The sequence below is a fragment of the Pleurodeles waltl genome, chromosome 5 (genome assembly GCF_031143425.1).
Source record: "Pleurodeles waltl isolate 20211129_DDA chromosome 5, aPleWal1.hap1.20221129, whole genome shotgun sequence".
Taxonomy (NCBI): Eukaryota; Metazoa; Chordata; class Amphibia; order Caudata; family Salamandridae; genus Pleurodeles; species Pleurodeles waltl.
In genome coordinates, this window is record NC_090444.1 from 780,313,834 (window position 1) to 780,338,951 (window position 25,118).

General features: G+C 42.9%; 1 protein-coding gene across 43 annotated transcripts in view; it reads right to left on the reverse strand.

The window, feature by feature from the left end:
* Nucleotides 1–25,118, reverse strand: part of TRDN (triadin) — a 1,868,677-nt gene that overhangs the window by 1,539,298 nt on the left and 304,261 nt on the right. For 38 of the 43 annotated variants that reach the window (XM_069234794.1, XM_069234791.1, XM_069234779.1 and 35 more), the window contains one exon: nt 16,916–16,945. The exons of the other annotated variants lie outside the window; for them this stretch is intronic. In XM_069234794.1, coding sequence (XP_069090895.1) covers nt 16,916–16,945 — 30 coding nt within the window. The remainder of the gene's footprint in view (nt 1–16,915; nt 16,946–25,118) is intronic. 43 annotated transcript variants of the gene reach the window in all.

The window sequence follows — 25,118 nt, forward strand, 5'->3', positions numbered from 1 at the left end:
AGGTTTTGAACTACCTGCCGGGCCAAGTTCATTATTATGCTGGCTATCTGGCATTTTAAAGCCCATCATTGAATAATAGATCCACTCTGAGGGAAGAAGGGGTAAAAATGCAATCTTCAAAAAGTGCTTAGGAGCCTCTTTCTGAGAAACAGAATGGTATCACCCAGGAGAAAGAAAGGGCAAACAAAACACTGTTACCAGTCACTCAAAGATTTTCCTTGAGGTCTTAAAGGGAATAAACCATTTCGGACTGGGAGGGATTGACAGGGGAGGTCCTCATGTATATTGGTTGAATCTTCTATTTTGGAAACCCCAAGAATGCTGAACGGTTAGGAGGGGATGTCTGTGTCCATAGGCTCCTTCTACCAGGTGTCAGTTAGGGGTCAATCAGTGATGGGGCATCTCTGGATTTGGTAGGAACTCCCATCTTCTAGAACTCTCCAATTCTGTTTTTAAACTTCTGCACAAGGGAATAGACTTTGTGAAAGTAGAACCAATAAATCAATCAAACAATTATAAAGCATGGCAAATCACCTGTGAGGGTCTTGATGCACTGGAGCTACATGCTGCTGCATGGAGGAATGATCATTCAAACCTCCCAGTCTTTAGTTCTCTTCTAAATCTCTGGAGTGATTGTGTGGTCCTGAGGTGAAGGGGGAGGTTTTTTCCAGGTCTTGGCTGTGAGGTGCGAGGAGGAGGAGACTCTACTGTTGACTTGAAGGATTCATGGGGTGTCTGCGAGGGAGAGCAAATCTGATTGTAGGTGTCTGGTCAGTTGGTGGAAGTCAGGCGTTTGTTGATGTATGCTGGTCCTTTGTTGTGCAGGGTCTTGTAGGCGTGGGTCAGTATCTTGACCTGGCATCTCTTCTGAATCGGGAGCCAGTGTAGTTTTTTTAGATGGGGTGTCATGTTTGTAAATGTGAACTGGCTGATGCTGTCTGTGACAAAGGGCTGGTGTCTAAAGTTTTCAAAGATAGCCGAGATCTTGTCATAGAAGAAGTCTGCAAAGTTGTAACACAGATCCTGGCAGGGAATTATGTCCTTCTTGGTGGCTGCAGGATTGCTGAACTCCTTCATGATGATGAAGAGCTCTTTGCTGTGATTTGTGCTTGTTGAACCACCAAAAACAAAAGTGAAGGAGCATCTTTGTGTTTCAATCCCTGTCTGGTGTGGAAGAACCACCCCTTGATTTGCATTTTTGTCACTTCATTGGTAGAGGAAGGTGGAGGATTGATGTGTCTCAGACTCTGAAGGAAGAGGATTCTCTTGGACCTCTGTAGACTGATTCTGGGTACTTGAGGCACGCCCCATTCTGTCAGTGCTTGGCTGCTTGGGTAGCATAGGCTGAGTGAATGATCTACCTGAGGAAGGGAAGCATAGGCAGAGTGAGTGATCTGCCTGAGGACCGTGAGTACTACTGCAGGAAGACCCGGTTCAGGAGATTACCAAGGGCAGGAGGGCAAGCAACAAGACTCACAGCCTACTGCTTCAGAAAACAAGGAAGCAGCAGTGCTCCGGGGCTGTCAAACTCATCAAGGACGGACCAGCCAAACCTTTAGAGGCTAGGAGGGCCAGTAAAACAACTCAGGTGACTAAACCTTGCCAAGAAAAGCAAGAAACAAAAGAAACCAAGAGATGGGGAGAAGCCACATCACCAGCTTTGTCTTTTAAGCACCCTGGGCCTAAGGTCTGAGACTCATTGAAAGTTGGCCCATCCCCAAGCACAAGAACCTCAACTGACATCTGTCAAGTCTATGTTGGGAAAGGGTGGGGCTGCATCAGGCCAGTAGGGTAAGAGGTCCAGAGACACTAGCTCCATGACCTGTCTACAAAGTAAGTGGCTTGGTGGACAAGCAGCTGGTCTGACCGCATAGAATTTGGGTCTCCTACACAGCCACAGAAATGAGGAAGCAAATGTCCCAGAAGAGGGCCCCTGTGTAATAATGCCTGCCTAAGTGTCTGATTTAAGCCCACCACAACAAAAGTAAAAGAAGCAAACATTGCCTATTTACTAGCTGCATCAGTTATTAGTTTAAAAATAATTGTCTGTAAGTGAATGATCACCCCCTTAGCCCTGTCAAGGGCCTCAGAAAATTAGCAAAATCTTATTTTGGCATGCCCCAGAAGGGCAGGGCAGCACTAGATTTCTTGTGGGTACTATCAAGAGAGTGACAGCCCAAAGTTCACCAAAGTGTTTAAATGTAGCCGCCATAAGTTTCCTAAGGCTCAGAGACAGTGACTCGGAGAGATGTTTTCTACATTTTTAAGCAGAACCAAATCTTTACTTTTGTTGTGCATAAACTGATTGAGCTTCCCTGTTTCTACTGATATGCAGTAGAATAGATAGAAAAAAGAAGTTCAATTAAATGTTTACTGTTTTTGTAGTGTTCTATGATAATGTTTGTGGTGCTGAAGGCAATTTGTATGGCTTAGTAATGGTGAAAGTACAAATAAATGCATATTTATGCTAAAACGTTTCAGCATAGGTTTCAATTGAAATGTTTATTTCTTATCATTAAGTATGTTGAGAAAGCCAGGAGAACTGACTATTTGTTAACGCAGGGCACGTTATCTTGGGCTTCAAAGAGGTACTATGTGCTAGTGGTTAGAATCTCTTAGTACACATACCAGTAAAAGTAATTCCAGCCTACACAGTCTGATTGGTCTTTCAGGGGATTATTTGACTTATTTGACATTTGTATATTGAGCTACTCATGTAGAGCGCAAGTCCCAAAAAAGGGCATTTAGACCTGCCATCTGGTATATATTTGTAATTTTGTGTGTAATATTTATTTTACCTTGCATTAAAGTACATTAGCCTTCTGAACAAGAAATATTGACTGAACATCTATTTATTTATTCTTGTAGGTTGTGTTGTTGAGTCTCTAGCCCACAGGACCTACTTGAGGAAGCAATAGACGGCTCTGCTTCTCTACTCTGAGAGTCATTTGTTAAAACCAGATACTGATTCCAGTTATGGGCTCTCTCACTACAGGAGCCTCATGACACCAGAAGCAAAAGATCTAAGTTCTTACACTTGGGTCCCAGAAATGTATTTTTCCTATCGGACCTTTCACCATGGATTTATCAGGGGGAGACAAATTTTGTGTTCTACAAAATATTAAAGCAGTCAAAATTCTTGCAAACTCACTGGTAAGCATAATGATGACAGTCATTATGGACCTTGTGATATAGTACTGCTCTCATAAACAGATTCCAATAAAAACAATACAAGAGTATCAGTTGTTTAAACAAGTCTAAGGTGATGATCATTCCACAATTCAAATCCATAAGTATGGACACAGCTGCATTGAAGTTTGAAGGATTTGGCTTAGAAACACCTGGATTCAAAGCAAAACCCAATCTCTTACACTTCAGGAAATTCATGCAAACAGCACAGAAGTGCTCAGACAAGACTTTGAGAAAGGGCGACAGCATAGTAAATGTTGAAATTTGCCCTTTTTGCAGGGTCACCCCAATCTTTCTGCCTCCTGCCTCCTATTTATTCTGACCTGTTGCTGTTGGCTTTTGAATTCTGAGCACTTTACCACTGCTAACCAGTGCTAAAGTGCATATGCTCTCTGTGTAAATTGTATTGGTGATTGGTTTATCCATGATTGGCATATTTGGTTTACTAGTAAGTCCCTAGTAAAGTGCACTAGAGGTGCCCAGGGCCTGTAAATCAAATGCTAATAGTGGGCCTGCAGCACTGGTTGTGCGACCCACATGAGTAGCCCTGTAATCATGTCTCAGACCTGCCACTGCAGTGTCTGTGTGTGCAGTTTTAAACTGTAAATTCGACTTGGCAAATGTACCCACTTGCCAGGCCTAAACCTTCCCTTTTCTTACATGTAAGACACCCCTAAGGTAGGCCCTGGGTAGCCCCAAGTGCAGGGTGCAGTGTATACTTAAGGTAGAACATATTGTAATGTGTTTTATATGTCCTGACAGTGAAATACTACTAAATTTGTTTTTCACTGTTGCAAGGCCTGTCCCTCTCATAGGTTAACATGGGGGCTACCTTTAAATATGATTAAAGTGTAGATTCCCTTTGGGAGCGGATAGATATGTAGAGTTTGGGGTCTCTGAGCTCACATTTTAAAAACACATATTTTAGTAAAATTTATTTTAAGATTGTGTGTTTGAAAATGCCACTTTTAGAAAGTGAGCATTTTCTTGCTTAAACCATTTCTGTGACTCTGCCTGTTTGTGGATTCCCTGTCTGGGTCAGTTTGACAGCTGGGCTGGTTGCACCTCTCACGAGACAGTGACACAAAGGGAGCTGGGATGTAGCCTGCATGTCCTGATGAGCCATCTGTACTGGGAGGGGGGGAGGAGCGGTCACTCACACCTGAAAGGGCTGTGCCTGCCCTCACAAAATGCAGTCTCCAACCCCCTGGTGTGTGTCTGGGGCCTGGCCTGGGCAAGGCAGGATTTCACAAACAAGAGAGACTTTTCTTTGTAGTAAGCCTACTTCAAAGGGCAAATGGGTATAAGTAGGGCACCCAAAACCACAGACTTTAGAACACTTCTGGAAACCAAGAGGAACCTCTGCCTGGAGAAGAGCTGAGGAAGAAGAGCTGCCCTGCCTGTGACTGTGCTTTGGGGAGCTATCCTGCAGTTGCCTTCCTTCCTGTGAAGAACTCTCCAAGGGCCTGAATTAGAGTTTGTCTCCTGTTGTTGAAGTCTCAGGGACAGCAAAGACTTCTCTCTGCCAGCACCTGGACCCTCTGCTGTGACTCCTACTCTGCCAAGTGGTGCCCATCCAGTTCCTGGGACCCTGAAAGAAGAAGCTGGCAGAACAAAAGTGAGAAGTCCACTGTGCGGGGAAAAGTTCGACACAACTCTGAGATGCGGCTGAAAAATCGGCGTGCCACCGGCTTCCCAGCTGAAAGTTAACGCTCGCCTGCAGCACGACTAAAAGATCAATGCACACGGCTGGAGAAATGATCCGCAGCATTGCTGATGGAGGCTAGTGAGATCGCAATCCGTTCTGCGTGGTTTTCGGATCATCGTGCGGCAGGATTTCCAATGCAGACATCGCTGGGCGTGTAAAAATTATGCAAGGCCTTCCCGGACCTAAGAGTCCGGTTCGAATCGACGCATCACTCACCAGCAGAGAGAAGAAACAACGCACACCGACTCGACTGAAGGAAAAACTACGCACTGTCTCGCTCGTGAGTGATATCGACACATCGCAAGCCCTTTTTCATGCACACCTGCCCGTGCTGGGCTATTTTTGACGCACCCAGGTACATTTCCACACTAACAGCGTTAGCGGTGTGTTTAAAATTACATGAAGATTTGGGATTTTAATTGATAACTTGAGTTGTGGATTGTGGATTTTTGTCATTTTGGTCTTATTTTGTTTAGATAAATATGTTCTATTTTTTTAAACTTATGTTGTGTCATTTTTTAGTGTTTTCATTAAGTTACTGTGTGTGTTAGTACAAATACTTTGCACCTAGCACTCTGAAGTTAAGCCTGCTTGCTTGTGCCAAGCTACCAAGGGAGTGAGCAGGGGTTAGCTGAGGGTGATCCTCTTTTACCCTGACTAGAGTGAGGGTTCTTGCCTGGACTGGAGGTAACCTGACTGCCAACCAAAGACCCCTCACTGGTTCAATATGAAAACCAATTGTAAAGAATTATGATAGAATGCCCAATTGCACCAATTGCAAGTGGTGAAAGGTAGCTGAATTTACCTTTAATCACTAGTCATAGGATGGTTAGAGAATGATTTCATTTGGAAGAAATGAAATAGGGGTTTGATTTATCAGAGCTTGCAATTGATGTGTTCACAGTTCATTAGAACAAGGCCTGCAAAATAGAATTTCACAGCTGAAGAGGTGATTCTGCAGTACTTGTGGATTTCTAAATGGTTATTTGGCAAATATTCCAATTTGTTGTCAATCTTCAGATGCAGCAATTTAAAATTATCAATATGTTACATCGTACACCACTAAAGTGGCGTAAATGGAAATGTAGGCCTGATGCAAATTGATCTTAGTGTGGGTATATTGATGCTAATGATTGACATCTGTTTGCTGAATGCAAATAACTGACAGACTGTCAGTCTGATGTTACAGAATTAATTTCAAGATATGTGCAGTACATTTTAGTTTTAACTCCTAGAAGTATTATTCTTGGGACAAATGGCTTTATACCAACAGAGAGCACATGGTTTGTTTTTATTGTGTTTATCTTTGCCAGGTTCTGCATTGCGCAAGGGTGAATGATTCCCTTTCCGACAAGCACTGATAGAGAAGTCTTTTTCACTATTTTTACAGACTTGAGAGCGCAATACAAGAAGGTAAAGAAACTTCAGGATGGAATCTCTATTTTAAGAACTGTTGACTATTTATTGAACTTTAAGGGGTATATTTAAGAAAAGTGGAGCTGCACTGCATGCAGCAACACTTTTCTTGCGCCCTTTACCGCCCCCTACTGCCACGGTGTGTGCGCCTATTTAAAATACGGCACACCATGGTGCTTGGTAGGGGGCAATAGTGTCATTTTTCATGAAGCTATTGATGTACTCTGCAGGAGTAGCATGCTACCCCTGCATAGTACATAGGGGCCAATTATAAACAATGGAAGCCCCCTTTTAATGCCTGTTCTGAGCAGGTGTTAAAAGTGCCGTAAAAATGACGCAAGGAAATCTGTTAAATTTCCTTTATCCATTTTTTGCCCCCCTTGCAGCGGAACCCCCCTTTGCATACATTATGCCTGGAGAAGGCATAATGTAGCACAAAGTGTTACAAAGTGGTGCAATGCATACATTGCCCCAGTTTGTAAATGTGGCACGAGGATTTTGGCCTCGTTGGGCCACATTAGTGTAAAAAAGGAATGCTAATATGGCACAAGATGGCGCTAGTGGCTTATAGATATGTCCCTAAGATATTTCATTTTAACTTAATGCTGACTATTCTTCTTTTGAATACATTTGATATTAAAATCTGCATTGAAAGACATTTGATGGCTAATACATAATAAACTATACTGAAGAGAATATTGTTTATTTTGTTTTATATATATTTATACATATATATGCAAACAGGGTTGTCCTCTATGAAAGCGAACTCCCAACAGGTTATGTATTAGGGAATATGGCAAAACCAGCAACTTACAGTGAATTCTTTTGACATTTTCATTATTCCTGCCCTTATATTTTTATTCATCTCTGGATGTGTTTCTGGGTTCATCCCTTCATCAGCAGAGACATGTAGTCTGTAGTGTTTCACCTCATTAGTTGCAGCCAGTGCAGAAAGCGTTCCAGACATCTCCTCCCTTGTTCAAAGTCCAAGTGCATGGCTGCCCTGCTGGTTTTAATTGCAGGCATGTGATTACTCTGTTAAATACCAGTTCTGCCCCAGTGGGCCTCTAAAGTGAGTTGAAAAGTGCATTCTGGTAAAGGTAGTCCTGCACATTTTGTAATATTTTCCCAAGTGGGTTGCTGGAGCCAAGCGAAATAATAAAAACAGAGTTCATTACCTAAAGCAGGCAGATTCAATGTAAAATCACTGGGTTTGCTGAAAGTGTCCCAATCTGCTGCTAAAAATGTGACAGTCCATTAAGTCACACAGACCTGCTCCTATATGCAGTGGTGCTGCCTTCCCAGCTGGACAGGCCGGTAATTCAATGCAGATATATATATATATATATATATATGAAAAACACTTCCTTAAATAAACATTAAGGCTCCAGCACTCCACGAAGGTTAGAAAGGTTTATTATAACCAAGCAGGAACGCGTTTCGGCGTGACCGCCTTCTTCAACCTAGAATATATATATTAGCTACTGCCAGTCACCAGTGGGAAACAGCCTAAACTACTCGGGCACAGCCACACGTACTCGAAGGTCGCAAGCGGAACAACGCTTGCCTGAACAACGCATGTGTCTTAACAACGGATTTGTGCGGTTAAGGCAGGTGGCATATGCATGGTTCAGGCAGCAGTCTAACTGTGCAGATGGGCAAGCAAGCAGAAAGGAGCAGGAAGATGCATCGGTCGAGGTAAGTGAAGCTGTTTTTTTTTTAGGGGTGGGGTTGTTTTTTTTATTTTAGGGGTGGCGTGGGAGGTTTAGGGCTCAAGGCCGGGGGTGGGGTCGGGGTAAATTAAAGGGCAGGGAGGCCGGGAGGGTCGCGTAGTTTGGTGGATGTCAAGGCCAGGGGGTTCTGGGGGAGATTTTTAGGGTTGTAAGGGGTGTTTTAGGGCTCAGGGCGGGGAGATCGAGTGGGCAAGCAGGAAGGAGCTGAAGAAGGATTAGTCAAGGTAAATGGGGATGTGCCTATTTTTAAGGGTGTTTTTTTATTTTAATTTTACGAGTGCATGGGGAAGGTTTAGGGCTCAGGGCCGGGGGAGGGTTGGGGTAGTTTTAAGGGAAGGCGGGCCGGGGGGGTTCAGGGTAGTTTGGTGGATTTAGGGCTCAGGGTGGGGGAGGGTGGTCAGAGTAGTTTGGGAGGGGAGGTTTTTAGGGGTGGATTGTGGGTTTTAGGGCTCAGGGCAGTGAGGGTGGGGTAGTTATTTTTAATTTGGGCCTCAGGGCGGGGTGGAGGTAGTTTAGGGAGGTATTGAGGGGTGCACTGGGGTTTTAGGGCTCAGGGCAGGGGTTGGGGTCGTTTTTCAAATTTAGGGCTCAGGGCCAGGGGTGGGGGTAGATTTGGGGAGGGCCACAGGGGTGATTTTGGGGAGTTGGACCTCAGGGCATGGGGGGCATGGCAGCTTTTTGGGCAGGGGTGGGGTGGATGGCTGGTGTGCTTTAGGGCTCAGGGGTGGGTTAGATTTAAGGATATGGGGGGGCCGTGCGGTCAGGGTAGTTTTGTGGAATCAGGCGTTGGGGTAGTTTTAAGAAGAAGGAAGGTTGGGGGGTCGGGGTAGTTTTTTAGGTTTAGGGCTCAGGACGGGGCAGGGTAGTGGGGTAGTTTTAAGTACAGGGGCGTGTTAGAGTGCAGGGTGGGGGGGGGAACTCACCAAGCATATTACTTTACCACATATGCTTTTACAACAAAATTCATTATAAAGGCATGCATGGTAAAGCCACGCTTGATAAAGATGCAGTTGTGGTTCTGACCGCGTTCAGGCATGCATTGTTTATGCATGTGTGGTTGTGTCATATAACCATCGCCAGTAGGTAGTTATAGTTAGGACCATGTTTCCATAGAAAAAACGTTTTTTGACCTGTCTATATCTTTGGCACCATTTGATGAATCTTCACGAAATTTTCCAAAAAAAAGTAGACCTGTGATTCTTGTTCTGCACAGGACGTTTTGAGTGATCCATTAAGCGGGGACCAAGAAAAATAGGGCTAAAAATAACATGCATTTCTCATGTTAATTCGCATAGGACAATACATTTATAACCCGAACCACTGGAAGGAATTAAACAAAATTTGGCAGAAAGCTAGCTGTCGGGACGCCGATTGAGCTTTTTGTTATTTGGTGTAAATACGTTCAGTAGTTTAGAAGATATTTATGGGCAAAGTAATTTGTATATCTGAGGCCACGAATAATTTGCGAAATTCACAAACTTTCATGAATAAGCGTGCGAAAAGAAGTGCTGCAATTAGCTGACTGCAACCTGACTAGAAAGTTGCGACCGCCATTTTATTTCACTGGAAAAGTTCCTTAGGGGTGAAAATTCAAATTGAAAGTGACATAAGGGGTCAAGTTGAAGGCACCCTGACCACAGGGGTGTAATATGGGTGTGTTTTAGGGGCAAACTATAGGTTTAATATAATTTTGCATCAAGACTTGTGATATACATGAAGATTTGAGAATTTTCATGAATTTCCATGAATTATTCGCAAAATATTTGTATTTTTGAAAAAGTTTAAAGAAAAACCAGACTCATTCATACACTAACTCAGTCACTTATACATGCACTCAGAGCCACAGGTGGCCACTCACACAGACACTCATGCACTCACTCAGACCCACGCATAGACTCACACATCCACTTTCAGACCCACTGACAGAGACAGGCCCTGTGGCCAACCTGTGCTGCGCACGGCCAAAGGGCATGCATAGCACAGGATTGGGTGGTTATAAGGCTTGGCTGCAAGGCCAGGCCTTATGACCAACCCCTGCCATGCACGGTGGAAGGGTGTGCGCAGCGGGGGTTGGAATAACATATAGTAATTACATTTACTTTACGTTAAAAAACTATAGAAATTCACAGAAAAAATCAAAGGTTACAGGGATGTTATAGTTAGGTTCTGAATGTACAAAACCATAGAAATTCAGCAGTTATAGTTAGAGTTCTTTCAAGTGACTATAACTCCCGCCCTAAGGTAACTATAACTCGCACCTTCGCCATGCACAGCTAATTACTCCACACATTACGTCATTGATGAGGTCTTGATGGCATCTTTGACATCATTGCAATGTTTGCAATAACATTATTGATAAGAAAACTGTGCACGGCAAGGTCACAAATTATAGTCACCTTTGGACACAATTTAAAGTTACTTGAAAGAACTCTAACTGCTGAATCTGTATAGCTTTGTATCCAGAACCAAACTATACCAATAATTGTTGATGTTCTGCAATTTGAGCTTATGTTAGAAGAAATTAGAATCAAATGGGGACAAGAGATTGGTGAGGATATGTCAGACAAATCCATGAGATGGTCACAGTTCAGGTATGTATAAAATGAAGCATGATATTAAGTTTCGATTGGTATAACAACAAATAATTTGTAGGATATATTGGTTGCTTGGCAAGCTAGTAATATTGGGACTACAAGATTCTGGTGCTGATTGGGGGTTTGGAGTGAGTTATGCTGGTCTACTTGGTCTTTACAGTCCTGGACATTCAGTAACTGTTTATGGAATGCCATCATTATCAAAGTTAACTTGTTTCAAACTGACTTTCATGTCATCTCAATTATGATTATTTTTATGGACTACTTTACAGGCTTGCATCACAACATGAAAAAATGGTTTATGAGGACCTTGGTGGAAGGCAAAAGATTATTTAAAGCAATTGGAAAAAAAAATCTGGCTTTAATGTTCTGAGTTCAATGTATGGTAGGATTAGCAACAAATAAAACTTGTTTTATAAATGTATCGGCTGAACTGAAAATTGTATTAACAGGAGAGATTTTTAGAATCATTATTATTTGGTCATCAAATGTTAGTTTTAATGAGCTATATGACTTCCTAATTCCTCTCTTCTAGTTCTGCCTTTTTAATTGTGTAGTTTTACACTGATCAGCATTGATTTAATTCTGTTTTAAAATGCAAGATGTTTGCATGTATACCTTTTTGGAAATATGTAAAAATGTAAATATATATATATATATAAATAAATATATATATATATATATATATATATATATATATATATATATATATAAATAATGTACATAACATTAGGATGTTTTCAGCGAATCATAAGACAAAGAAAGAAACAGAAAAGATTTGACGAAACCAATAGGAATTGTATATAACTGTTATATTCATAACACAATATGTTTATTAAGACCATAGTCCATCAAACTTCAACCCATGAATAACATAATACCACCTTTAAATCGTTACACAGGCTTTTTGTAGCAAGTACAAATTTCCCCACTGCACACATAACATCTAAAAACTTCATTGCAAATAAATTGTTATACTTGCTGAGTGTGAGTTTACAGCACACTTGTTTAAAATCAGTTTTAGAAAAACTGTTCCTTTCTGCCATGAAAGTGAATAGTCCAATAGGTTGTGTAAGTTTGAACATTTAAGACTTTTTTCTACACTTACATATCCCCCCATATTCCTGAAAATATTTAGCACTTCCGGGATACGCATAAAAGGGATTTCAATCAATACTACATTTTAGGATGGTAAATCTCATTTCTGGGTTTGGAAGGAATTATATATATGGAGTCATGAATCCCACAATATTACAGTAGAAGTCTTCCTCATTAAATAATTAAAAGCATATTCTTCAGAAGCAGTTTCCATCTTTAGACGTAATACCTGTACAGATAAACTGTTCAGAGTTGTTAAAATGGGAGAGCCCCCAGAGAATGGTTTTGTGATCTTCTCTAATTGCTCTCTCAGTCTTGCAGGCCATTTTAATTCACTATTCATCACTTCATTACTGCAAAAACGTTGCCATTTTCCCCATATCTGATATTAATCATGTATTCCACGATCATACAGTTTGTCTCAAGGCAAAACAGTACCAGGGCTTTAACCAGGTTTCAAACCTTATTTTCGGTACCATTGATGATTGATGATTTATTCACATCTGCAGATGTTTTTGAACACTGCCTCTCAAGTCTATTTTAATGCTGAATTCCATTTAAGTACAGGACTTCAAAGCCATAATAAAACACTGTGTTTGTATCATATCTTTAAATGAAATGCAGATAGGACTGGGAGACTTCTAGGCCACCATAATCTCAACTACATTTACACAATCCTCCCATTTGTGTTAGAACGCAAGATTTCAAGATCTCCAAATAGTCTTCAAACTCAACTTAATAGATAATTGCATGCCTAGATATCTGTAGGAAGTAAGTTCTCTCTTGCTAGTTTTCTTCATACTGATGGTTAGTTTTTTTAACATGCAATAGCTTTTAACAGCTTCCCGTTTTCTTTGAACCACTTTTTGAGTCATATCAAAATTTAACATGTTATTTGTATTTGTATATCCTGAGAAGGAGGCTGTAATCAATGAACCAATGACAGATCAATTGGGTACAATCCAAATATTATGGATGCAAAAACACAACCCTGCTGTAATCCATTGCTAAAGTACCATTGCAATCTAACTCAACTCTTTCCTGGTTTTTACTATGCAACACCTTTCTTATTGCCAACATATCTCTTTGAATGTCATGTTGTTTATGTATCACTGTCATTCTCTCATACATTTATGAAGTACAATGCAAAGCAATAGAAAATTACTGGTCATCCTTTCCTCCTTTAGAACTTAAGGCATTTAATTTGTGGGTAGTGTACTTTTAAAAAACATTTTGTGATAAGAAAGTGGACATTGTCTACTTTAATGTAAATGATTACATCAGGAGCTTGAATCCTATCTGCAAGTGACACTAAGAGGCAGACAATTAACCTATTGCAAGAAATGAAGTGAAGTAATATCAGCATTAAAGAGAGAAATAATTAATTTCACTGTTTTGACTTTAGTGGGAAATACATGTGGCTTATAAAATGCATTATGGAATAGGTAAGCTATGGTTCTATCTTTGTATGGTGTAGACTAGAATGTCATGACTGTATTATTGTGGCAAATGAAAAAAGCCACCCTGATTCAACTTGCATTGGTATTTTTGTGTTTAGCATAGGGAATGATCTTCAAGTGGGAGGTGCTGAAGCGCATCTCAGGCCTGCTTGAGCAGTTAGTGGATAGACTCCCTAAAACCCAGAGAAGCAGAGAGAACTCCACTTACCGCACCTCTTATCTGGTTAACTTAAGTAGCCTACCACAAAGTGAGGGTTGTTACCCTTCCTGTGCTCAAAAGCACATTTTATTTTTTTCCATTGCTTTATTCCGCTTTCAACAAAAGGTGTTCAAGCTCCATCAATAATTGTATGTTATCCTGGATAAAAGAGGCTAGTGGTGTTTAACTGTTGTTGCCTTTGGGGCCTATAGTGATGCTGTATGGTACTGTAGCCTGGTATAGCAAGAATTTGTGTCTGGTTACACATGGACAGCAAGTAACACCTTGCAGGACTGCATCTTTGTGAAAGACTCTTTAAACTGATTTCTATTACTGCATCTTGTAAAATAATCTTTATGCATATTCTAAAAACATAATTGCATAGATGATTGGGTAACAATAACAATATAAAGTTATCTAAAAAGTCCAAATAGAAATTATGACATTGTGATTATCTACAGATTTACTTTTTAAGCAGCTAGTAGTTTCAAAAAGAAAATGAGTTGTGCGATGATTAATGCACATAAATCTACTAAATACCCATGATTGGTAATATTTGTATACTGTAGTGTATTCACCAGCTTCCTTAGGAACATATATGGACTGCTCACAAAGCAGGGATAAAGACTCTTAAAATGGAAATCAGTTGTGGTGTTTATTTAATTGATTATAACCAAACATTGACATAGTTATTTGACCTCCTCAAAGCAAGCAAGACTGGCAAAATTGCAAATTTGGTATCTGGTAACATTTTGCCCTCAGTGTTCTGAATAAACTACAGGCAAAAGAGAGAGTGGGACACACCGTTATAGCATTCTCCTTAATTCATAAATCAACATCACACTACATTGATGTAAAACATTCTGAAAAATGACATTGAGTGAGTGGTTTTAGAACACATAGGGACCAATTTAAACAACACATAAACACAAACAATGATATTACGGAGGGAACAAAGATGGATATATCACCTCACGACCAAGGTAATAGGTCTGAATGATTACCTGGCTACTAGTATAATATTTCATATGGATCATTTCCTATATCCATACACATGAAGGAATCTATTACTGACTCTAACACTTTACATTTTCTTTCATGCAGGTTTGGATTTTCTACAATACTAGGAATGAGTCAGTGCTTAATTTGAGCCAGTGGTTTCTGGTGAGGGACACTGGCACTTATATTTGAGGCCAGCACTTGTTTTTCTGCATCAGACAATTACTGTGAGCAAAAGACACATATGAGAAAGACGGAGGAAGGAAAGATGGAAAAGTGACTCAAAGGGAGAAAGCTGAATGCTGCAAGAGTGATTTGAAGGGGCAGGTAGTGGCAGTAAATAGATTAAAGAGGCCCCAAATGGCTTTAGGATTATTCTACCTCAGTATTCTGTGCTTTGAACATTTAAATGCAGCAGCCCGTGTTTCAGAGGGGAGCTTTGGGCACTGGCACCGTTTTGTTTACAAATTAACCACCGGAATGAGCACTTATGTTTTTTCTATGATATAACACTACAGACCCATATTCATGATCATGTACCCATAATCTTTACAGACTCTATTTCTGGGAGGGCAGTATTCTGTGGCCCATGTCACACAAAGTGAAATGGTCAGCTATTTTCAAAATTCTTATTTTCATAATCCCTATGATACAAGTCTAATTAGTAGCACTGCACTTTCACCAGTACGACACCAGTTCAATGCTCTGCCATGACCATTAGAAACTCTCAGACATAACTGCACCCTCAGTCTAGTAGTCCAAAGTGGCTGTCTGAGGTTGTGCTGTCATCACGCCTATTCCACACAGCAGCGCAGTAGCAAGGGCACAGTGAAACATAACCAGAATGCTGTTTAGCAGTATGGCACAAGAGCCTGACATCATGATGCCTACATGCCCATCACACACAGCACTGTAAGTGTGGGTGCACACTGGATTTATTGAGTATGCAGACAGCATCGATAGTATTCAGAGGCAGCAGAACTACGTTTAGGCAAAATTACTGGCAGGTCCCTTCGACAAACTAAGTGGAGGCTGATGGGCTTCCTCAGGTTTATATAATGCTTGGATATGCCTTACTAATTCTTATGTTTCTGGCCTTACTAGAGTTTGACGATAAGGAACGCCTGGTGTCTCAACATCCATGTGGCAGTATATATCCATAATTACGCTAAGGAGTCAAAAGAAACGAGTGAGATATGTGTGGGTGGTTTGAACACTGTGGGCCTCATTTACAAGGAGCTTGCACTGTCGCTGACTCACTTGTATTGATGCCGCAGCGGCGCAATCAGTGCTCCACACTGCTCCATATCTACAAACTGACATGTTGGCCACAAAGCGTCAGTTTGTAGAGGCCTGCGTCACATTATACCTGCACTAGGTATCATATATTCAGGGTAGACATTCCCACGTTAAAAGCCACGCAGAACTGATGCAGTGAAAGTTACAACTTTTCACTGCATCACTCTATGACTTGACTGTGTCAAAATCCTTATGTCTACTCAGACCAGGCGTAATGATTGATTCACATCCATGTTTTTATGCATTGCTGGAGTATCGTCAGTTTTATGGTGCAACTCCAACAATGTGTCACTTTAGCGCCAACAGATGGTCAGAATTTCTGATGCATCAGTGAAAACGTATGCCATAGAGGTCTGTATTGTGTATAAGGCACATCCATGGTGTTGTTAGGGCATTTGCGGCAGGTGCAAAAAATCTGGCACATCAATTCCGATGCGTCAATTCTTGCAAATGAGGCCCTGTCATGTTTGCTGTGCAGTGCCCACATTTGCTCACCACACATGAATTTGCAGTGTTTTATGTATTCAAAATCGATTGCTAATCAATTGTCTATTTAAATCTCACTTAAGTTACAATGCCTAGGAATGAAGTGGGCTTCAGCAGGCTTAGATTTTATTTCAAGTCTTTGTGTCCTACAATTTTCTATGAACCCAAACAGAAGCAGTACGATTGCATTAAGTATTCTGTGCATTAGGCACAAACATCTACTGTAAAGCTTAGTGCACGTGTGGATGAGAGCGGTGTGCACAGGCAAGATCACGATCCTAATGAAAATCTAAGACCCCTTCTGGGGCCAATGATAGCCTGAAAGATGTTGATCACAGGTACAGAGTCACGATAAGCAACCCAAGTATCCCGACATCTTTTGTTTTTCATGTCCCTTGTGGAGCCTGGGGTAGACCACTCATATAGGTATGTCCCGAAATATTGTGTGATCAACTTCATGAAAACCAGTTATCAACATCTTAATTTCTGTATCATAGCATCAGAGATTAAAAGAAGCTGAAGCAGTCAGAATACTCCTAAATAGCGTTCAAGAGACATTCAAAAGCAGAACTGTACATGAAATTAATCAAATGTTATCGCAGATCATAATTCTGTATTATGTATTTGATCCTGTGCAATTATTTCAATTTTTAGTCGACTACAAACATCCGTGGTGTTTTACAGAATTATTTGTTAAGTAAATAATGAATTGAAACACTGGTGCTGTTACTGACCTTTATTTTTCACTGCCGGTTGTATCCCAACTGAAACCGATAAAAAAACACGTTGAATGAATACACTACCTTACAGGGCGCCTTTTCAGTGAGATTTAAATACTCAGCAATCTGGATTTAAGAACATTCTTCACAGCATTTCCAAGCTGTTCATGCGTGCCACACGGATTAACGTAAAAGATAAGCTTCATGCCCCTCCCAAAGAGTGCAATTTATGATTTGGAGTTCTCTAGCAAACTGCGTTATTTGAAATCAATTTTCGTTGATTAAAATTAGATTTCCCCATAGACCAAACATTTTCTGAATTTTAATTAGCTTCATCTGACCATTTGAGGAGACAGAATGTATTTGAAAATAACTTTTTACTCAATGGCCTCGATTACATGTGACACAAATTAATCCTCGCTATTTCCTCAACCAGGAATTACTCAAATTAAGCACATATTAAAAATGTTGGTCCAAAACTGCGCTAACACACTTTTGCACCAAAATGTTTAGCGCCGGCTTGTGCCATTCCTGAGTGCCAGTCGGGTGCCATATTAATGGAATGGCGCAAGTCCACGCTAAGCTTGGGCTAGTGTCAACTAAATGATGCTAGCCAGGCAGGGGTGGCGGGAGAGGAGTTGGAGGTTGAGCATCAAAAAATGACGCTAGGCTGGTTAGAGGCAAAAAAATGCCTCAAACCAGCCTAGCGTCATTTCCTGACGCACAACCATTCATAACACATGACTCCTGTCTTAAAAAAGACAGGAGTCATGCCCACCACGCCAATGGCCGGCACAGGGAGCCAGTGTCCCCTGGGCATGACCACTACACCCAGTGCCATGCAGGGGCCCCTTATTAGGGCCCCCAATGGCACTTTAAAATAACAACAAAAAATACTTACCTACACTTACCCTACTTACTTGGGATGAGGTCCCCCATCCTCTGGTGTCCCTCTGGTGTGGGTGGGGGTGTTCCTGGGGCTTGGCGTGGGCACTTGTGGACCCATTCCATGGTGTTTAACCATGGAAATGGGTCCACAGGTCCCCTAACACCTGGTCTGACCCAGGCATTAAATAATGGTGCAAAGCAAGCTTTGCACCATTATTTTGCCCCTCCTCCCACCTGTGCGTCATTTTATCACAGAGGGATAAATATGGGGCTATGACGATAGCACCATTTTTTAGATGGGAAAGCCTACCTTGCATCTCATTGATGCATGGTACGTTCACACATCCAAAGAATGGTGCAAGTGCCAATATTTTGGCTGTAGACGTGTTGAACGTCAAAATATAAATATGGAGTTAAGCTTGTGCCAAATTTGCATAAACAAATGATGCAAATTCGACACAGAGTATAAATATGCCCCTTAATATTTCTTATAGGTTTAGTAGCTTGCTCTACCTGTTTCGTAAGTTTTACTGCCCACTTCGATTTAATTAAACTTTATTCGGTCAATTTATTTACAAAGGCCATAAAAGTACTAACACAAACAGCATGCTAGGATAAAAACTGGTAACTATAAACATAACTAAGGTACTAAATTGCCTATAAAATTTAGGATTACAAATCTTCAAAACATCAGATAATGTATGGTTAAAAATCCAAGACATATGAAGTAACATGCCTGTTTCTCAGTTCAAAATGCATATTTCCTCCTGATGCGTAAATCGGTTAGCAAATAATTTAAGATTGCTGAACAGATTATCTCAGACAGCAGTCACTGTAATACAAACTTTTTTTATGAGATAAAAAGCCTTTGTTCAAAAGAATGGGATGCTAAAATCTCCATCTGGGTGAGGAGTATAGGGGACAAAACAACATGAAATGTGTGGTTGTTTGCTCTGTTACCCCATCACATGGACACCACTCCCTCCCCACTGAAAAGGCAAACATATGATAAACTAAATTCAACCGAAATCGAGTTGGACAAAACCTATGGCTTTATTAACCATGTTAAATAGGACTCTAAGGTAGATGATGTGTTTATATGCATACATCTTATTACTGAGGACATGCCTAGAACACTTTCTTCACCATATGACAAGTGTTAAACTTGGCATCCTTGGCGTGGTCTCCCCTAACTTTTTGCCTCTGTTTCCCAGGTTGTTTGATACTCTGGGCACATTACCACTGCTATCCAGTGCTAAAGGGGAGGTGCTCCTATGTAAAATGTATGTGTCATTGGTTTATTCCTGATTGGCATATTTGATTTACTAATAAGTCCCTTGTACAATGCACTACAGGTGCCCAGATCCTGTAAATCAAATACTACTAGTGGGCCTGCAGCACTGGTCGTGCCACCCACATGAGTAGCCCTGTAAACATGGCTCAAACCTGCCACTGCACTGTCTGTGTATGCAGTTTTAAACTGCCACTTCGACTTGTGTACCCACTTGCCAGGCCTAAACCTTCCCTTTCCTTACATCTAAGGCACCCCTAAGGTAGGCCCTAGGTAGCCCCATGGGAAGGGTGCAGTGTATGTTTAAAGTAGGACATATACTAAGGTGTTTTGTATGTCCTAACAGTGAAATACTGTCAAATTTCGTTTTCACTGTGCAAGGCCTATCTCTCTCATAGGTTAACATTGGGGCTGCCTTTAAATAGTATTAAAGTGCAGATTCCCTTTGGGAGGAGATAGAAAAAAAGAGTTTAGGGTCTCTGAACTCACAATTTAAAAATACATCCTTTAGTAAAGTTTGTTTTTGGATTGTGTGTTTGAAAATGCCACTTTTAGACAGTAAGCATTTTCTTGCTGAGACCAATCTGTTACTCTGCCTGTTTGTGGATTGCCTGTTTGGGTCAGTTTGACAGTTGGGCTGGTAGCACCTTTCTCTAGACAGTGACACAAAGGGTGCTGGGGTGTAGCCTGCATATCCTGATGAGCCATCTGTGCTGGGAGGGAGGGGAGGAGTGGGCACTCACATCTGAAAGGGCTGTGCCTGCCCTCACACAATGCAGTCTCCAACCTCCTGATGTGTATCTGGGCAAGGCAGGATCTTACAAACAAGAAAGCTTTTTCTTTGAAGTTTTCCTACTTCAAAGTCAGAAAGGAATATAAGTAGTGGACCCAAAATCACTGAAGATTAGATCACTTCTGGAATCAAGAGGAACCTCTGCCAAGGAGAAGAACTGAAGAGCCGAGGATAAGCGCTGCCCCTGCCTGTCACTGTGCTCTATTGGGCCATCCTGCTGTTCCTGCTGCTGCCTGTGAAAGGGGACAAAGAATGGACTTTGTTGTGCATTCCTGCTTGAGAATAATCTCCAAGGGCTTGAACTGAGCTTGCCTCCAGTTGTTGAAGTCTCAGGGCTATCAAAGACTTCCTCTGCCAGCACATGGGCTCTCTGCTGAGACTTCTGCCCTGTCAAGTGGTGCCCTAAAGTCCCTGGGCCCTTGAAAGGTGCAGCAGGCATACAAGGACAAGGACTGAAAATCCATGCACAGATCGTCGTGCAGGGAAAGTTTCTACACACCTTCCGTGACGCGGCTGATAAACAACGCGCAGCCAGCTTTGCTGCTGTAATCAACGCTCCACTTAAATCGCAGCTGGAAGATCGACGCAATGCAAATAGAGAAACAATGCGCAACACCCGCTTACGGTGACTGATAACGACACAAACCCCACACAGAGCGGTTTTCTGATACCCTGCGACAGGATTTTCTATGCATCGATCCTGGACGTCCAAGTCTACCCGACTGTGAGCGGATCCCATGTGCCCCGCCCGGAAATTGACACATCGCTCTCTTGCGAGGGAGAAAAATGGTGCATTGCTGACCCCATCGGAGAAGGAAACAATGCACTGGCCCTCCTGCAAGTAAGGAATCAGCGCATCGCTGTCTTTTCTGATGCACGCTCACCCGTGCGGCTTTATTTTTTATTCTAACCAGGTACTTTGTGTAACAACAGCATTCTAACTGTTTTCTAAGGATTACGACTCTTATTCTATTGAAAATTCATATCTTGACTTGTATATGTTGGATTTTTGTCATTTTGGTCTTGTTTTGTTTAGATAAATATTACCTATTTTTCTAAACCTGAGTTGTGTCATTTTGTAGTGTTTTCAATGTATTACTGTGTGTGTTGGTACAAATACTTTACACATTGGTTTTGAAGTAAAGCCTGCCTGCCGGCTCATGCCAAGTTACCAAGGGGGTGTGTGGGGGTTAACTGAGGGTTAAAAATAATCCCTTTTCTAACAACAAGTAAGACTCAATCACCTTCGCCTTACAACTTTGTATAACAAGGTCCGGATTTTCAAATAAATGCCCACAACCCACCTTATGAAACATGTTAGAAATTGGGTTTTTGGTTGGCAGTGAACCCTCACTCTAGTCAGGGTAAATCACACACAATCCAAATTATCCTGTGCCCACCCTCTGGTAGCTTGGCACGAGCAGTCAGGCTTAACTTAGAAGGCAATGTGTAAAGTATTTGTGCAATAAATCATACAATAACACCATATAGCACCACAGAAAAACACCACACAGTGTTTAGAAAAATATAGAATATTTATCTGGATATTTGTAGATCAACACAATAAAAGATGTAATAAGAATTTGTAGAAATATCACTGAAAAGTGATATAAAGTGTCTTAAGTCTTTAAAAAGCAAACAAAGTCTCTTTCAAGCACAAAGTACCTGGTTTGGAGGGGAAAATCTCTGCAGAGGGCTGCAGAGGAGGAGATGCGTGGAAAAATGGTGTGTGCGTCGGATTCGCACCTTCACACATGGACTTGCGTCGTTATTTTTCACGCGGGGAGACGTGCGTCATTCTGCGGGAAGAAAAATGGTGTGTGCGTCGGATTCGCACCTTCACACACAGACTTGCGTCATTATTTTTCACTCGGGGAAGACGTGCATCATTTTCCGACACGCGGGCCGACTCCTTCTATGGTCCGCGGGATTACCAGATGTCCCAGGGTCTGTGCGTGGATTCCTTGGCTTGTTCTCCGGCTGCGCGTCGTTCCGGGAGGCTGTGCGTGGAATTTTCTTTCTCACGGCAGGCGGCGCGTCTATTTCCTCTCGGGAAGTCGGCCGGCGTGGTCCATGCAAGGCCATGCGTCGAAGTTCCGGTCACACCGTAGGCGTCGCGTCAAGCAGCGTCTTTCTGGATCGGCGTGCAGCGATTTTCTCACCGCGGAGCAAGCTGTGCGTCAAATTTTTTGGTGCACGAGGAGTCCAAATGAAAAAGAGAAGTCTTTTTGGTCCTGAGACTTCAGGGAACAGGAGGCAAGCTCTATCCAAGCCCTTGGAGAGCACTTTTGCAGCCAGACAAGAGTTCAGCAAGGCAGCAGGCCAACAGCAAGGCAGCAGTCCTTTGTAGAAAGCAGACAAGGGAGTCCTTTGAGCAGCCAGGCAGTTCTTCTTGGCAGGATGCAGGTTCTGGTTCAGGTTTCTTCTCCAGCAAGTGTCTGAGGTGGTAGGGCAGAGGCCCTGTTTTATACCCAAATGTGCCTTTGAAGTGGGGGAGACTTCAAAGAGTGTCTAAGAAGTGCACCAGGTCCCCTTTCAGTTCAATCCTGTCTGCCAGGGTCCCAGTAGGGGGTGTGGCAGTCCTTTGTGTGAGGGCAGGCCCTCCACCCTCCCAGCCCAGGAAGACCCATTCAAAATGCAGATGTATGGAAGTGAGGCTGAGTACCCTGTGTTTGGGGTGTGTCTGAGTGAATGCACAAGGAGCTGTCAACTAAACCTAGCCAGACATGGATTGTAAGGCACATAAAGATTTAAGTGCAAAGAAATGCTCACTTTCTAAAAGTGGCATTTCTAGAATAGTAATATTAAATCCGACTTCACCAGTCAGCAGGATTTTGCATTACCATTCTGGCCATACTAAATATGACCTTCCTGCTCCTTTCAGATCAGCAGCTGCCACCTCAACAATGTATGAGGGCAGCCCCAATGTTAGCCTATGAGGGGAGCAGTAGTGTAAAAACGAATTTAGGAGTTTTACACTACCAGGACATATAAACTACACAGGTACATGTCCTGCCTTTTACCCAGACAGCACCCTGCTCTATGGGTTACCTAGGGCACACATTAGGGGTGACTTATATGTAGAAAAAGGGGAGTTTTAGGCTTGGCAAGTACTTTTAAATGCCAAGTCGAAGTGGCAGTGAAACTGCACACACAGGCCTTGCAATGGCAGGCCTGCGACAAGGGGAAGTGGCTACTTAAGTAGGTGGCACAACCAGTGCTGCAAGCCCAATAGTAGCATTTAATCTACAGGCCCTAGGCACATACAGTGCCCATTACTAGGGACGTATAGGTAAATTAAATAGTCCATTTGGGTATGATCCAATGTTACCATGTTTAAAGGGAGAGAGCAAATGCACTTTAGCACTGGTTAGCAGTGGTAAAGTGTGCAGAGTCTAGAAACCAGCAAAAATGAGGTCAGAAAAAGAGAAGGAGGAAGGCAAAAATCTGGGGCTAACCCTGCAGAAGGGCCATTTCCAACATATCCCCCTTCCAGCCTAAAGCCAGGGTAGACTAATCAACACTCTGATGGACTTCCCTGTTTAAGGCGATAGAACATGGACAATGACCCACTACTGCAGGGGCACTTCCCAGTTCTACGCCTTTCTGAACTCAGTGAGGCTTCTTTGTCTGTACTCTCTGGGGCCACTGATCTGGCCCATGGGGAACCCTTCTCATCACCTGAGGACCCCATCTGTAAAGATCCTAACTTTATTTTGCTTACAGATGCATCCCAGTATGCAGACAGTACCACCATGGCCAACAAAGTGATGTGGCCTATTCCATTCCTTGGGTCTGTCTTCTGTCCCCAACCCAGGGAAAACTCTGCCCACTAGGACAGAAACCAACTGATGCCACTGACAGCTGTCAGTGTCATGAACCAGGCCCCAGGCCATGCACTGCTAAGTGGAGACCCTGAGGGGGGCCGTTGGATGAGCTTCTCCTCCAGCTGGGGGGCTGGTTGGGAACTCCCAAGGGGCTCCTGAAGCATCCCAGAATGGGGGGCAGTAGCCCCAGGGGTCTTGCACCCCTTCTCCATTCTCAACAGTTCAGGGGTGGATCCCTGATACCGGTCACTCAGCCCAGGGTCTGTATCCTGAGGCTGAACAGAGGACAAGGGTGAGTCCTTCCTCACCGTGCCTCCACATCTGGGCTACCATACCCTCCTCTGGGGAGTGGTACTGCCAGACATCAGAACTGTCAGGGCTCCCTTAGGGGTCAACCCCCTCAGCTCTCTTGACATTGGGGGAACCTCATTCCCCAGAATGCAGTCAATTGGCAGCTGGGGACTAAATATGACCCGCCTCTGGGTCACCTCCCCACCCAATTCTAGGGACACCCGGGCCATGGGGCGGAAGAAATCTTCCCCAATGGCTGGAGTCACTCTACACACCGGCCCGGTGTACTGCTCTTGTGACACTAGTCTCTCCACAATCATGGTAAGACTAGCCCCTGTGTCTCTCAGAGCGGTGACTGGGACCCCATTCACTCCCACCTGGTGGAAGTGACGACTCCCACCCTCAGGGATCACCAGTTTACCCTCTGAGTCCACCTCCCAACTAAAGGAGATGAAGGCATGGTCTACGACCTGCCCCTGGGGACTACTTTCCCCTAAGGCCACATGGGCCACCCCTGTAGAGGTCCCAATACTGGGTAAGGTCTTTGGACAGACAGAGTCCCTCTTTCTGTGTCCTATCTGGGAACACTCAAAGCAGCGGGGTTGGGAATGGGATGCTTTGGGCCACTGCCCACCAGAACCACCACCCTGTTTTTTAGATGGGGCATGGGAACCCTTTCCTCCCCCCGCACTCTGGGACTTGTCTGGGTCATCTCTAACCTCCCCCTCACTCTGTCGGGGGGAACTGGAACCACCCTTTTCGGGGTCACTCCCAGATACCTTTTTGGACACCCTGGTACTAGTCCAGAGGTCCGCCTCCTCAGCAAGCTTCCTGGGATCAGTCAGCTTACTATCTACCAAGTGCTGGCACAACTCTGTAAAAGAAATACTGAGTATATGCTCTCTCAAAATCAAGTCATATAACCCTTTGTAATCATCTCCTTTGCTGCCCCGCACCCATCCATTAAGTGCCTCACTGGAAAAGTCAAAGAAATCTACCCATGTTTGTATGGATTGTTTGATGCTGTCCCTGAACCTCAGACGGTATCCCTCAGGGGTCAGCCCAAACTTGGCAAGTAAAATGGCTTTCTGAAGTGGGTATGTGTTGTGATCCTTTATGTCCAATGTG